Below are 16,101 nucleotides of genomic sequence, written 5' to 3'. Positions count from 1 at the left end.
CTCCCTTCTCTCCCATTTAAAAATGCTGTCAATACCAGTGCTTGTACATCTATATAATCCTGTAAGAATGGTGCTTCAGATACACAAAGAGAAAGCATTTGAGTATAGAGACAAAATCAGTTGCTACATATCAATATTTCACAAAGTTTTAAGTATTTCGTTTCATTAACATTTTCTTTGAATCACACCACATATTTTTCAGGGAAAAAAAAACTTCTATTCATTTTATGTAATCTAAAAATACGAATATGCATGAAGAAATCTAAGCAGCATTGAGGAAAAATGAAAGCAACAGTACAGGATGTTGTGTGGGTATGAATTTGGTCAGGAAACAGAATGTGTCTTGAGATAGGAAAAAAATGTGTTGCTTTTTTTTTTCCCTTTTGGGGATACCCTGAATCAGCCACAGTCTGATCTTTGTATCAAAGTGTTTTAAGTTTTTTAAAGTATGCATGTGAATATAGATTTTAAAATACAAGTGATTATTAGAAAATATTTCCTGTATGTTCTGTGAAAGTGAAATTGGGCCTATTTAAGGATACAAGAACTTAGGTATATTCTTGCACCTTTTTTGATAGTTATTATCAATATTAGCTTTATAGAAAAAGTAAGGTTAAATTGTTCTAAATGTTGCAACAGTTTCCTCCTATCTTCTGCTCTACTAGAAAGCAACACCCCTCAAACCTTATCTACTTCCACTCTCACCTCTCATATAAGGCTAGCAGACTATATATTCCTTGCTTCATACTGTCATTTTCAAACCACTTTCAATGCAATCCAGCATTACTACCCAATAAACTGCTTCTTATTTGAAGTTCATGCTATTTGCCTGTGCCACGTTTTCCCCATACTTTAGTTATAAGCTGCTGAACTCCACATCACTATCATTTTTCTCAGTGACTCAGCACATAACTTATTTTCATATTTAGTCGGCCCTCTGTATTGTGGGTTCCATATCCATGAATTCAACCAACTAAGGAATAAAATATTTGAAAAAACGTGGATAGTGGCGTCTGTACTGAACACATACAGATTATTTCTTGCCATAATTCCCTAAATACAGTATAAGCATTATTTACATAGCATTTACATTGTAGTATTATAAGTAGCATAGAGATGATTTAAAGTAGATGAGAGGATGTGCATAGGTTATATGCAATTACTACACAATTTTATATTAGGGAATAGAGCATTTGTGGATTCTGGTGTCCACAGGGGTTCCTGGAACTAATCCCTCGCAGACACTGAGAGATGACGGTACTCTTTTTTAGGGTAACCAATCAGGTAGCTGGGTACTTGAGAGCTAATGGTGAAATTGACATGTTTCGGGTTTCTAAGAAGGTATAAGATCTGTAATATAGACCTCACCTACATGTAAGAATACGCAGATTGCATCCATGCCACTTAGCCTCATCTTGTAAAATATTCAAGTAATGCTAGGTTATGTAAAGTTAGGCAGTAGTAGAACATCCCCCAAAATTTAGTGGCTTAAGAAAATCAAGGATCACTTCTCACTCTCACTACTTGTTCACTGCAGTTGTTTGGGCAAGATGCTAGGTGGGGCAGCTGGCTCTGCATATTGCAGTCACCAGAGGACCTGGGCAGAGAACAGCTATCTTAAACATTGACATTACACCTGTCCCCAGTACAACAGTAAATCTCATCAGTTCTGTTTTCAAATTATATGCCACATTTGACACTTTTTACTATCTCTCTTCTGCACAGCCTCTTAATTTGGCCTCCTCCCTTACTTGTTCAAAACACTCCCACAGTAGGGAAAGAGTGCTCTTCAGGGTCTGCAACTTGCGATTACATGCTCTACCCTGAAGTGACCCCGTGTCACTTTCCACTCAACAACTCATTAGTCAGAATAAATAATGTGACACAGTCAACCACAAGGCACCTAGGAAATGCAAACTTGCCTCATGCCTGGACATTTAGTGCACAACTTTAATAACTACCAAAGTGTCTATTTGATCTTTCTTCTCATCATTGGCCCCATAGTCCTCAGACTCCTCAACTTCGGTTTAACCATCTGGACGTGTGGTTACACCTTGTTATTATCTAGAACTGCTATGATTTAAAGATCTCAAATTCTGAAATTTCTCTCTCTGACCACTAGTTCTTACCTCTCAAGCCCCATGCTAAGGTGGATATAAAATACGTGTAAATCCCTGGCAATGTGACAAGTATAATTGCAGCATAAGAAACATGCCAAGAGGCTAGAGATGAAGGTGAGATGGTAGGGTGGGGGAAAATCCTGAAAGACTTTGAATACAATGATAAGGACTGTGAATTTTCATCCTTAAAGCCTTTGAACTAAACAGGGTTGTATCTTAATCAGACTTACATTTTTAAGAAGTCATTCAAAATTGTTTATTAACCTATATTTCATAGTTATTAGAAATACTTCATTGGCTTCTAAACTGAGGCATAATCTTAAATTATATGAACAACAGTGAAGCCCTACAAAACATGAGTTTCAAAAATTTTGTCATTAATTCCATCAATGTGACTCACAATGTTATAGTAAGACGGATCCTTTGACATTTAAAATGCTTCTTGGGTTTATTATTGTTACCAATATGCTTTATTCATTCACAAATCTAAATCATAGTTTATACCTGAAAATTTTAGCTTATGTGTCCTTCAATATTTTGTATAATGTCCTTAAAACAAGCATTAAACAAAAGTAATAATGGTGCCGGTTAAACCTAAATCTTCATAGTTTAGGCCAATAGCAATTTTCCCCCAAAACTTGAAGAGATATATATATATATTTTTTTCTAAATCTAGAAAAAACAGGGAAATTGATTAATTTCCAATTATATTACAATTAAGGTATAAGGCGTTTAAAAATAGAAGGTCCATGAAACTTAATGCAGCTAGGAATGAAAGTAGTTTGAATTTAAAAACCTACAGTTGAAAAAATTAGCCTCATTAAGAAGTTCTAAATAGAACATTGTTAATTTTTAAAAATTCATCTCTTTGCATTTATCTCTGGATAACCCTGGTGATCTAATGGCAGTAAAATTTTCTCTAAAACTCATGCAATTTTTTAAAACTAGATGTCTTTTCCACAAATATTTTCACTTTATAGTTTCAGACTGAGCTAATGGTTTCGTAAGCAGACATATTGATTAGTTCAAAGTCAATTTCTAACCTATTCTAGCTTTCTTAAACCATTTTGTGGGTTTTGTTTTTTGTTTTCTTTTTTTTCATTTTGTGGAAGATGCTCATGTCTTCTTTCACACCTGAAATCAAATAAATCTGACCTTCCTGTCCTTAAATGTTTAAGGATACATTTTTATTCTTGTTATCTATTTTTTTTGTATGCTGATTTAAAATAAAGTATGTGAAAACACTTTGTCTGGATGGGAATGAAACCTAAAGCACTGGGACCTCCTTAATTGGATCCTAGTGGAGCAGATTCCAAGATGGAGCATCACTACAGAGGTCTTCAGGGGTTCTAGGGGGTAGACTATAAATTATGGATTTGAAACCAGAGCTTGAGGGGCAGTTGTAAGCTGGAAGAGGGAATGGCAGGAGTCACTGACTATACCACCTAGAGCCAAGAGCAAAAGAGAAATTGTAGAGATGAGATAGGGTCTTTCAATGTGAGTCAAGTAGGGGGTCAAGGAAGGTATGTAGCTGGATCTAGCAAAAGACCAAAACTAATTACAGGCACTGAACTCCGTTTTTGCCATTCTTTTTAATGTTTTTGTTATTGTAATTCCAAAAGAAAAAAAAACAGGAACTGGGCCTTAAGTAACAAAACTAGGCTAGAAAATATTACAGACAATTCAAAAAAATTGTTGCTATAACTACCAATTTTATAAAATATGTTGACCTCTTAAAATTGGCTTTTTATATTTTTGCTACTCTTTTATTTCATTGGTCTATTTATACCAAATAAGTTATATATTTAAACAAGCCTGATTTTTTAAATTTCTTCTTCAAGTTTTACCTGGACTTAGAAGTTAGACTTAGATGGATAGTGTTTCAGGCTTACAGTGAAAACTAATGCCCATAGTAGGCAAGTACTAAAAGAAAAGGATAAAGCCCTTATTTTGTTTTTGTCTTCATCAATAAGAAGAGAGAGAAAATAGCACTTTAGTGCTTTCTTTTATCCAAAGTCCAGTGCACTAAAACGAAGAGGCTGGAGCTCCGGGCAATTTCTGAAGATATCTGCCAGGGACTTCTTATCTATTTCTTACTTGCTTCTTTGATCCTCCCTTGATCCTTTTACTCCTCAATATAAGAAACCAAATTTGGATGTTTCAGGGAAAGACTTTTTCTATAGGCTCCGTAATATTTTGATCTGTTTTTGTTATGTTGTTTTGTGTTTCTTATTCCTCTGTTCATACAAAGATTTCTACTTCAGCATCATTATAAGGTCAAAAATTCACATTTGAGATGCTCAGCCGTGGACTTCCTTCAAAGAACATCTTACTTGGAATAAGAGAATGACTTTCCTTCATCTTTAACACTTTCTTAATGGTAATGCCTTAGAGTGGCAGAGCAATTTAGAGGGTGCAAAGCAAAGTCACACATCCTCCTATTTAATGTGCACCACAGCCTGTGAGCTGAGCAGGGCAGGCATCTCATTTTACAAGTAAAAGTTCTGAGCCTCAAGAAAGAATCTGGACAACCCAAATCTACTTCTTTTAGCATTAGGAGAATTTTGTGAAGATGCAAGTGCGTTTAGATTACTTAATGTGATTTTCAGTTTTAAGTGTCGCTATCAGATTTTCATTTCAGTAAGAGACATGGGAGATATGTTTAAGAAAGGCAGGTTTGTAAGTACAGAAATCAGCTAGTTAGAAGGTAACTTTAAAATTTAGGCAAGGTATGATAAAGATCTCAACTACTACAGTGGTGACAGAATGGGAAAATATTTAGGACATAAACATGGAGTAAGTTATTAACAGATTGTGGACTCCCTCTACCAAAACAAATATTTAGTAGGTTAAAGTTAACTCAATTGACAATTAAGTCTTTATTTGATTATTCAAATGAAACTTGCTCTATCACAAAATACCTTTATCAAAACCAAATGCCATTTGCTAAAGATAAACAGAAGCATAAGTTAATAAAGATACATCTTTATTCATTAGAGGCTTACTAATTAGAAGAATTAAGTACAAAGTTGGCAAGCAACAAATTGATGTAAGAAAGACTTAGAAAGACTTTGGTCTTCCTTTATTCACATTAATTTTCCTGTAGTATTTCACATCTTTTTCCTCGTCACATCGCCTGAACTGATGACCTCCTTAAATGTAAATACAAGAGAGACAATGAATACTACTAGAGGAGATCAACTTCATCTTGCCTTTTCAGTGGCACCGCCTCTCCACGTATGTACCCACATACTCTGCCATCCCTCTTCCTCCAGGAGAAGACATGGTCCTGCCTCTAAGACCAACCACCACACCTCTGTCTAAACCCAATCCCTACTTTGTTCCTGTAATTATCCCCTTTCCTTCCCATCTAACTTTGTACCTCTATGCTCTATGATTCCTCTTAGCATACAATGATACCTCAACACTACTCTTCCATAAAATCTCTCTCTTGATCCTACATTTTTATCCAAGTAAGGCTGCATTCTCTGTTCTCCTCATTAGCAAATCTTGTGAAAGTATTGGCTACATTTGCTGTTTCCACTTAGTAACCTCCCAGGCTTTTCTCAATCTCCTCTAACTGGGATTTGCCCTGCAGTAGCCCAAGCGATTGTTTATAATTTATCAATAAAAAAGAAATTTCTCATCTTTCAGGAGTTAAATAAGGAAAAAATTAAAAACCGTTTATATGAATATACATAAAATGATTCAAATAAATTATCCTGGGAATAACAAAGCTATATTTAATTATAATACCATATTGTTGAGATGATATATTTTCATAAAGTCTGGCATAGTAACCTGCTCTAAATGAATTTTGCTATGCATGATATCAGGCTGTCTGCCTTCCTTCCTTCCTTTCTTCTTTTCTTCCTTCCTGACTTCATTAATCTCTTTCTCCTTTTTAAAATGAACTTAGTATCTTCAGTTGTAACTCAGCTTAAATGATAATAGAATTGTCCCTCAACGTAGTAGCTTTGTATTAATCTCTTAAATTATTTTTCATTAATATGCAAAAGATAAATTATATGTGATTTCTAAAGAAGCTTTGTCAAGCTCTAGCAAACTAGCTTAATTATGAAAAATTAAATATTCTGTAATGATCTCTTCTTTTAAAGTCTTTAATATAAAATTACATTTGTTTAATCATAAGCTTGGTTCTTGGGCTTTTCAAGTGGATTTTAGAATTGTAAACCATTATGTTTAAGTGTAATTTCAGGCTTCCTTTAGTTTTTGGCATTAAAATCAATTTAAAATTAAAAATTATCAGTGGTGATATATTTTTTAATCAAAAAGAAACAAAGATAATGGATTTCCTCCCTAAAATCTGAACACGTTACTGCACTATGACACAGATACATATGCAGTATTAATTTGTTTTAGTTTTATAGATAACAAACCAAAATGCTACTTCTTGTTTTCCCATTTTAATAATATGATGTAACAGTATAACTATTATTCATATGGCTCATATATCATAATCTATGAAAAAAAGGAAAGTGTTTTCTTGTTCTTATTTTTCTTTAAAGTCATATTGGGGTTTCTAGGGAAAATTTAGAAAATGTTAAAGAAAATATTACTACAGCTCAAAAACAACAGCTTAGAATTGTCTGGGCCTCTAGGAACTGTCAACAGCTTCCATCATGTAAATACAACTTACTCACATGTGGGAGAAGCATATGGAGGCAAAACTCACACAAGATGCAAAATAGTCAAGTTGTACAAATTAAAGAACAGAATGGAGAGTTTTTATTTCAAATTTTCTTTTTATTTTTCTAAGTCAAATATGTCCTTTATTTGAGTGTAAACTCGCCATTCAGATTTTTTGTGATGAGAAAATTTTTATAATTTATTCAAAAAGAAAAATTGCTGTTCATAACTTGATAGTCATTTTAGCTACAACAGATATATTAAATGCTATTACTCTTCATTTCTTTATCTATGTAAATAAAGTAAAAAAAGATAAGCCTATCAAGCACTATTTTGTTACCTATTTAAGAAAAAAACACGGATCACTAGATTGATATTGACTAAAATAGGAGAAATGTGCATTCTAAAGTTTGAGATAACCAGATTAATATCTGCATAAAATGTGTGTAAAAGCTCTTTTCTCAGCCTTGTAATAATTTAAATGAGTGTAGAACCAGTATTTTTGTGTCATATTTTAAATCTAGAAGTCTCAATTTTTTGTTAACATGACCTGATAGTTTCAGGGACCGCCTGCTTTATTTCACACTTGATGTATGTAAATGCGTCTATTTATACACATTTATACTGTGTTTAATGTTATGCTATGCTTAATTTAAATGGGACATCTTACATGTCAATGAGAGAGAAGTACTAGAGCTACATGGAAGAGAAAATTTGAACCATGCATAAAGTAGGAAGAGTAGTGTTACATTGGGAGAAAGCCAAAATATAATAGAAGAAACATACCTTAACTATTATCAAATCTATGCTGACAAAGAAAGAAAATATTAGAAAGTTTGAAGGCAGATTTGGAGAAAATTAAAAGGAGATCATGGTTCGTGTAGGTAAGTAAAGCAACCAAAATCTGAACTGTGGGAAATGACGTAAAAATGTTTATTTCCCTAGAATTTATCAAGAACATTGGTGCATATTTTATTAGTCAGCTTTCATTAGGTAAAGCTAAAGTTACAGATGACCTCAAAATCTCAGAGGCTTACAGAATCAATGGCATATTCCTTGCTTTGATAACTGAAGTCAACTGTGGCTGTGCTCTATGTATCTTTTCCTTCTGGAACTGGTTGAAGGAATAGCCCATATTTTGGAATGTGTCTTTTTTGTACAGAAGGAAAGAGCAAGAAAGAAGAAATTCACATGATAGCTTTTTAATAGCTTCTATTAAGAACTCTCTCAATTCCACTCACATTTCAATGGCAAAAGCGTGTCAGAAAACTAATGATGATATCAGGGAACTGCAAGTCATGCAGCTATGGCAAGAAACATATAATCCTTTTATCAGAAAGGGAGGAAAGATAATGGGGGGAAATGATACAATCTACTCTGCATCATATGCCAAAAGTGTTTTTCATGGAGAATGTGGTACTACAGATAAGTCTTGAAAAGTTAGGGCAAATGCAGAACAGACATCAAATCATTTAGCAGTGATTGGCAGGGGTCTTCATTAGTATAGAAAGCTTTAGCTTTTTGCCTTTGAAATTAACACAAAAGAGTAGAATGGCTGTATAAAGTAAAAATAATGTTTTAAAAGGACATGAGTTTTATCACATAGGTAGAAATAAAATACATGACAATAAGAATGCAAAGACTGGAATATGATAATTAGAAATATATTATCATAAAGTTAGTTAATTTTTCATGAAGTAATAGATTAGAATAATTTAAAGATGCATATTGTAATCCTTAAAGCAACCACCATAATAATAACAAAGAAACACTACTTCGCCACCAAAAATTTATTGGAGATAAGGTAAAACATTTGCCTAAGAATACCTTAATACACACAAAAAAGAATTGTAAACAGAGAAACAAAAGATTGGTCAAATATGAATCAAATACGAAGTTGGTGAGCTTAAAACTAAACATGTCAATAATTGAAGTAAAAGGACTAAACACCCTGATTAAATCCAGACTAGATTTTTTTATAAGTTAGACTAAATTGTATGTCGTTTAAAAGAAACACATTTTAAACTTAAGGAGCAAAGGGATGGGAAGTAAAACGATGGAAACATCAAGCAAAACATTAAGCTGGTGAGGCAATATGAATATCAAAATAAAGTAGATTTCAAGCTGAATAGTGCTAGCAGAGATTTTAATGGGGCATTTCATAATGATAAAAGAATCACTTATTCAGGAAGACATAAGGCTACTAAAAGTTTATACCCCCAATACAAAGCTCCCAAGTATGAGACAAAAACTGACAAAACAAAAGAGAACTAGACGCAAATTTACTGTCACCAATATAGATTTTAACACTATTTTCTCAGTAATAGATAAAACAATTAAATAAAAATCAGTATAATTATGGATGATTTGAACAACACTAACCATCAATGTAAGCTAATTGACATTAATAGAAAATTATTCCACACCAGAGCAAGCTACAACTTCTAAGGTGCACATGAAATACTCAAAAAGATAGACATATCCTGGGCCATAAAACAAGTTACAATACACTTCAAAGTGTTTAAATTAAACAACATGTTCTACAATGATGATAAATTAAACTATTAAATTTAATGAAGATGAATAAAAATAATATACATTTGAAAACCCCCAAAGATTTGGAAGTTAAAAACACACTGCTAAATAATTCATGAGTCTAAGAAATCTCAAAGGATATTCCAATGTATATTTTGAACAGAAATACATGAAAACACAACATATCAATATTTGTGGTATGCAGCTAAAGCAATCTTTAGAAGGCAATTTATACATTTTAATACCTATATGAGAAAACAAGGCATAAAGTCAAGCATTTCCACTTCCATTTTAAGAAACTAGAAAAATAATAAATTGAGTCCTAAGTATGTAGCACAAGGATATAATAAAAATAAGAACAGAAATCAATCAAATAAAAAAATGAAATAGCCATGTATAAAGAAATCAAATTTGTAATTGAATAACAGCAACAACAAAAAACCACTCCCAGACTAGATAGTTTCACTAGTGAGTTATAACTTATGAATAAAAAATAATACTACTCTGACACAAATTCTCATAAAATAGCAGACGTGGGAACAGTTTTCAGCCCATTTCATGAAGGGCAGGCATGGAAAATACAAGAAAAGAAAATTACAGCCAGCATATCTCATGAAAACAGATACAAAAATGCTCTACAAAATGTTAGCAAATGAAATCCAGCAATATATTTAAAAGCTAATATACCAAGATCAAGTTTGACTTTTCCCAGGAATGCAAGGTTAGCACTGTCAACAAAATAGACCGAGAAAAATATTGCAACACATATATCTGACAACAGATTTGTACCCAAAAGATATTAAACATTCCTGCAGGTGGAGAATTTAAAAACCACCACCAACAATAATTTTTGCCTTAAGATTCAGTAATCCTGCTGCTAGTTATTTATTCAAGAGAAATAAAAACATATGTGTACACAAAGTCTTTTACAAGGATTTGTACAGCAGCTTTATTCATAAATACCCAATTATAATTTTCAGTCAGTAACTGAAAACAACCCAGATATCCTTCAACAGGAGAATGAATAAATAACCTGCAGTGTATCATTCAATGGAATACTAAGCAATAAAAAGATATAAACTATTGATACATGCAACTACCTGAATTAATTTCAAAAGCTATCATTTTGAGTGAAAGAAACTTGACACAAAAATTACATATTGAATTATTCCACTGATGCGATTTCTAGAATAGTTAAAACTAATCTGTGCTGATAGAGATCTGCCCATATATAGACAGGGTAGTGGTAGGGTAATGCCTGGGAAGGGTAACCAGAGAACTTTCTGGGATGATAGAGTTGTTCTATGCGTCTTGATATGCACTCAACACTAATTAAAGGCTACTGAGTTAGTCCATTTGCATTGCTCTAAAGGAATACCTAAGGCTGGATAATTTATAAGGAAAAAAAGTTTATTTTGACTCACAGTTCTCCAGGCTGTATGAGAAGCCTGGTGCTGGCATCTGCTTCCAGTGAGGCCTCAGGGAGCTTTTTACTCATGGCAGAGTGCATAGTGGCAGCAGGTGTGTCATGTGGCGAGATGGGGAGCAAGAGAGAGAACGAAGAGGTTCCAGACCCTTAAACAAGCAGATCTCACCAGAGTCTTAAACAAGCAGATCTCATGTGAACTAACTGAGTGAGAACTCCCTCATCACCAAGGGTATGGCCCTAATCCATTCATAAGGGATCCATCCCCATGATGCAAACACTTCCTACCAACCCATACCTCCAACATTGAGGATTACATCTCAACATGAGATTCGTAGAGGACAAACATCCAAACCATATCAGGTACCCTTAAGATCTGTGTATGGTCATCCCTCAGTCTCCTCAGGGGATTGGGTCCAGGACCCACCCTCCCCGCAGTATACCAAAATCTGTGGATGCTCAAGTCCCTGATGATATAAAGTGGTGTATCCTATGCACATCCTTACATATAATTTATATCATCTCTAGATTACTTGGAATACTTAATACACTATAAATGCTGTATAAAAATTTGTTATACTGTATTTTCATTTTTTATTTTTTATTTCTGCATTATTATTTTGTACTTTTTTTCTGAATATTTTGATTCAAGATTGGCTGAATTTGTGAATGGGGAACCAGCAGATATTGATGGATGACTTCATTTCACTGAATGTCAATTTTAATTGCATTTTTAACAAAGTGAATTACAATGCTTACCCGTGTGTTTGAACATTATAGTTCACTGTTTTCAGAAATGGTATAACAGGTTAAGAATACTATAAGAGTCACAGGAAGCATGATTGTGAGAACTGGGTTCAGCAGGCACATCATCATGTAGGACCAGCAAGAAGAACAGAGTGGTGATGGGATTCAACCTTCAGAAGAAATTACCAAGGCAGAGAGATTTGAGAGAGAAGTAACTCAATCATTTCTTATAATCCCTCCAATTCCAAACCCCCCTAAAACGATTAAATAAATTTTAATGGCAGGGCAGAATATTAGGGATAATGTGCTTTCAGTAGCTCCATTTCCCTCACCCCTCAAATTTCCCTCAATCACTTGTCAAAACCTAACTTTCTATAAAATAATGGGAAATAATTATCTTACTTTGCAACTCAAAATAAAAGAACTTGAAATATAAATGCATGGTTAAGATAATACTTTAAGATAAATGAATTTTATTCCTCATCAGTGTATGAATGCAAATAAGCACTGATCTTTCCTGTTACTGGTAATATAGAAAGAAGAGAAAGAAGTAACAGTCCAATTTAGCACACATTTACTGAGAGTGTAACATGTACTAAATCAGTGGTTTTCAAGCTTTTGTGACTGTGACCTTTAGTAAGAATTGCAATTTATATTGCAGCCCTGTATGTAAGTACATATGTATAACTAAAGCAGTGTTATAAAATAAAACATGTACTTGCTAAATAAGATGAAGTCTGGTATTTACTAGACTAGTATAGTCTGTTTCATGTTTACAGAAATGCAAGTCGTGATGCATTAATTTCACTACCCGCTAAAAGGTTGTGAACTGTGGTTTGAAAAACACAGTGCTATTCTTTCTACTCAAAATGTGTTCTGTGGACCAACAGCAGCAGCATCTGGGGACTTGTAAGAAATGCAGAACCTGAGACCATACCTCGCACCTGATGAATCAGAATCTGCATTTTAACTAAACCTCCAGATGCTTCCTGTGCAGTTTAAAGCATCAGAAGCCCTGTGCTAGACGGTGCCTGAGGAGGGTGCTCTGCACAGATGAAGTCTTCTTGGTATTGTTTAAGGCAGAGATTCTTCCTCGGAGATAGTCTGTATTCAGAATACGCATATTCAAGCCCCAAACTAAGTACAATTCAGTATCTCCAAGGATATCTCAGGGCATTTTTATTAAAAAAAAAAAAACATGTTAACAAACCAGATCCACGAAAGCCTCTGAATCAGACTCTATTTAAAAAAGTTAAATGAAAATTGTGCACTGATTAAGTCGTTTGTTTGTTTACTATTATACAAAGGCGCAAACCTATGTTTCCAGTAATATGGAAAGATTTTATTTTCTATTTCTTTGTGGGTGACTTCATAGAAAGGCACTTTATTCACACAATACTTATTGATGGTGGTATTCCTACTGCTTCTTTTGAATTTACTTCTCCTTATCGGAGAATTTCCAAATCCGAACATCTCCATTTTACCAATAATTGCCCTTTTATAGAAATGTAATGTGACTTCTGGTAGAAATATTATTATTAGTCCTGCCGAGATAGCAAAATTTATCCCTGGATGACCTCCAGTCGACCCCTTACCAAAGATCTCAACTGCTGAAGAAAATGGGGCTGTCTCTAAGTGGCCATCACTGTTCATTAAGGTCCTTGCCATTGTGTTCGTATCTTTCCTGAGTAATGGGAAGTTTTAGTCTGGAAGTTGCTAATCTTGCTAACACTAAAAGGCTTTCTCCCATTAGCAGCTTCTGTGTTGCATTAATAATAAGAAAGTAATAAAGAGACCGACCTCAGCTGTTCGGTCTCCCCTGAGATGAGGCCCCAGCTTGCCTCTTATCCCCATGGTCCACTCTAATGGTCTTGCCTGTATTAAAGTAATAGAGTGGATAATAAGATAAGTGCTGTCTATTTTATCAGCGTCTAAAATGCCGCCTTCCTTTTGGGGAGGACACCTTTTTTTTTTTAAGACATCCAAATTGAAAACTATACCATCAATACTTTTGCAATTGAAATTGACCTGTTTAATTCATACTGTTTTAAAAATGTAAGCGTTGACTATCAAGCACAGGAAAAAAATGTTTTAGAAAAAATAAATCCCTCCACCTTTCTTGGAAGAGTTATAAAACAGATAACTCTCCTAGGGATGTCTTCTTGTCCTTTCTTGAGTAAATCAAATTACTCATCTGGACAGCAGTAAACTAAAGAAAACTAAAGATCTTTGGTTTTATAAGTATTAAAAACTCTTGTTAATAACCAAAAAAGAAATGAAGAGAAAATAACATTAAAACAAAATAAGTAAGATTGGATTTGACAGGTTCAAGGTGCATGTTAATAAATTGTCTTTGGTATTTAAAATGTTCATAAAGACAGGAACTAATGCTGGGATTAATTGCTTATGTTCTTTTTCTGTTGAAAATATGTTATCTTTTGCAGAAGTGCACTTCTTAAAGATTCCCTTGATTTAAACATCTGTTTTTAAATGTATATGATCTGTGTATGGAATGATATTATCTATGCAGTAGTTAGTTGATTGTAATTTTTCATTTTAAAATAAAACTACTTTTTCTTTCAACTGTATATTTTTAACTGGGAAAACAGGTAATTCACCTTGAAAGTGTTGCTCATTCCTTGCACTCAAATACTAGAAATTTTTTCTCAATTTACACTGTTGTATCCTGATTTTGAAAGGCTAACTTTATAATTAGGTGATGTATTGCCTATTTTTGTACTTGTAATTTAGAGGAAAAAAGGACCAATATCAATCATCATTATCAGTGACTAAACAGTGACTCAATGTATTTTTTAAAATAAAATATATGTTCATAACCCTCTAACAAGGAATAACTGTGATTAGCTCTATGCGATACTTATGTGAGATTCAATAAATGACAGTAAAAAACAACTAAAAACTATTTTCTAAAAACTTATAATCAACATATTTTTTCTTATAAGTATAAGTACTTAACAGTTTGAGGGAAAAAATGTGGGCATATCTAATAAATCAGGGATGCTCGTCTAAATTTTTAAAAATTATACATGAAAACTTTCTTTGAACGAAAAAGTCCATAATCTGGAAATAAGAAAATGCTAAATATGTTTCAGTAAAATAGACAGTAGATCTCTCCCTCAGAGAGGTGAAAATTTAACTCCCTTTTAACTAAATAACTCTTTCATATGGTCTATTTATTAGGCAAATAATTTTGATGAATCCAATAAACTCACATGCTTGTTTTATTTAGCATGCAAAATGCAAACGTGTTCACCACATACCAATGGGAAACATATTATTGTTAGAGTTGTCTTTAAATTGGAGGAAAAAGAAGAGTTGCTTATGACATTCTTATGAAGCTTCAATAGCAGACAGGTCCATTGGGAAAGTAGCAACTTTAATAAAGAATTGTCCTGGAGCTGTAAATATAATGCACAATGACCTGAATTCCTTTTGCTTTTTTCTGTCCTACAGTCCATGAAGGCTCTGGAGAAACTAGTCAAAAGGAGACATCCACCTGTGATATTTGCCAGTTTGGTGCAGAATGTGATGAAGATGCCGAGGACGTCTGGTAATATGCTGTTTTTATTCTTTTAGACAAAATAATGACAGTGATTAATTTCTTTTTAATGCCATCAACCATTCTGCAACAGAAGACATTGTCTGCATTTTTATTTTCTTATTCAGTTCCCAAGTGAAAAAAAAAATGAGGGCTATAATAACAGCAAGGAATTTCTGAAACTGGATTAAGAGGTGGGCCAGCCAAGCAACTATCCATGGCATTACTTGATAAGGTACACTAAAATATCATTGAAGACCCCCAAAACTGTCAATGTTAGGACATAGAGGGGAAGAAAAAGTCTTATTTACTAGAATATCTTTGAAAAAGTATCATCAGGGCCAGGTGTGATGGCTCAGGCCTGTACTCCCAGCAGGCCTGTACTCCCAGTACTTTGGGAGGCCAAGGCAGGAGGATCGCTTGAGGCCAGGAGTTCGAGATCAGCCTGGGCACAAAGTGAGACCCACATCTCTACAAAAAAAAAAAATTAATTAGCTGGGTATGGTCACACTAGCCTGTAGTCCCAGCTACTCAGGAGGCTGAGGAGGGAGGAACACTTCAGCACAGGAGGTTGAGGCTACAGTGAGCTGTGATCATGCCATTGCATTCCAGCCTGGGCCACAGAGTGAGACCTTATCTCAAGATTATTTATTTATTCATTTATTTATTTATTATTTTTTTTTATTATTATACTTTAGGTTTTAGGGTACATGTGCACAATGTGCAGGTTTGTTACATATGTATCCATGTGCCACGTTGGTGTGCTGCACCCATTAACTCGTCATTTAGCATTAGGTATATCTCCTAATGCTGTCCCTCCCCCCTCCCCCTACCCCACAACAGTCCCCGGAGTGTGATGTTCCCCTTCCTGTGTCCATGAGTTCTCATTGTTCAATTCCCACCTATGAGTGAGAACATGCGGTGTTTGGTTTTTTGTCCTTGTGATAGTTTACTGAGAATGATGGTTTCCAGTTTCATCCGTGTCCCTACAAAGGACATGAACTCATCATTGTTTATGGCTGCATAGTATTCCATGGTGTATATGTGCCACATTTTCTTAATCC

General features: G+C 34.1%; 1 protein-coding gene across 1 annotated transcript in view; it reads left to right on the top strand.

Moving 5' to 3' along the window:
- TMEFF2 (transmembrane protein with EGF like and two follistatin like domains 2) overlaps positions 1-16,101 on the top strand; it is a 254,885-nt gene that overhangs the window by 124,625 nt on the left and 114,159 nt on the right. Inside the window, exon 5 of the mRNA XM_003253871.4 lies at positions 14,953-15,049. Within this exon, the coding sequence (XP_003253919.2) occupies positions 14,953-15,049 (97 nt within the window). The remainder of the gene's footprint in view (positions 1-14,952; positions 15,050-16,101) is intronic.

The sequence above is a fragment of the Nomascus leucogenys genome, chromosome 22a (genome assembly GCF_006542625.1).
Source record: "Nomascus leucogenys isolate Asia chromosome 22a, Asia_NLE_v1, whole genome shotgun sequence".
Taxonomy (NCBI): Eukaryota; Metazoa; Chordata; class Mammalia; order Primates; family Hylobatidae; genus Nomascus; species Nomascus leucogenys.
Note: the sequence above shows the minus strand (reverse complement) of the source record. Positions and strands in the feature narration are given on the sequence as shown.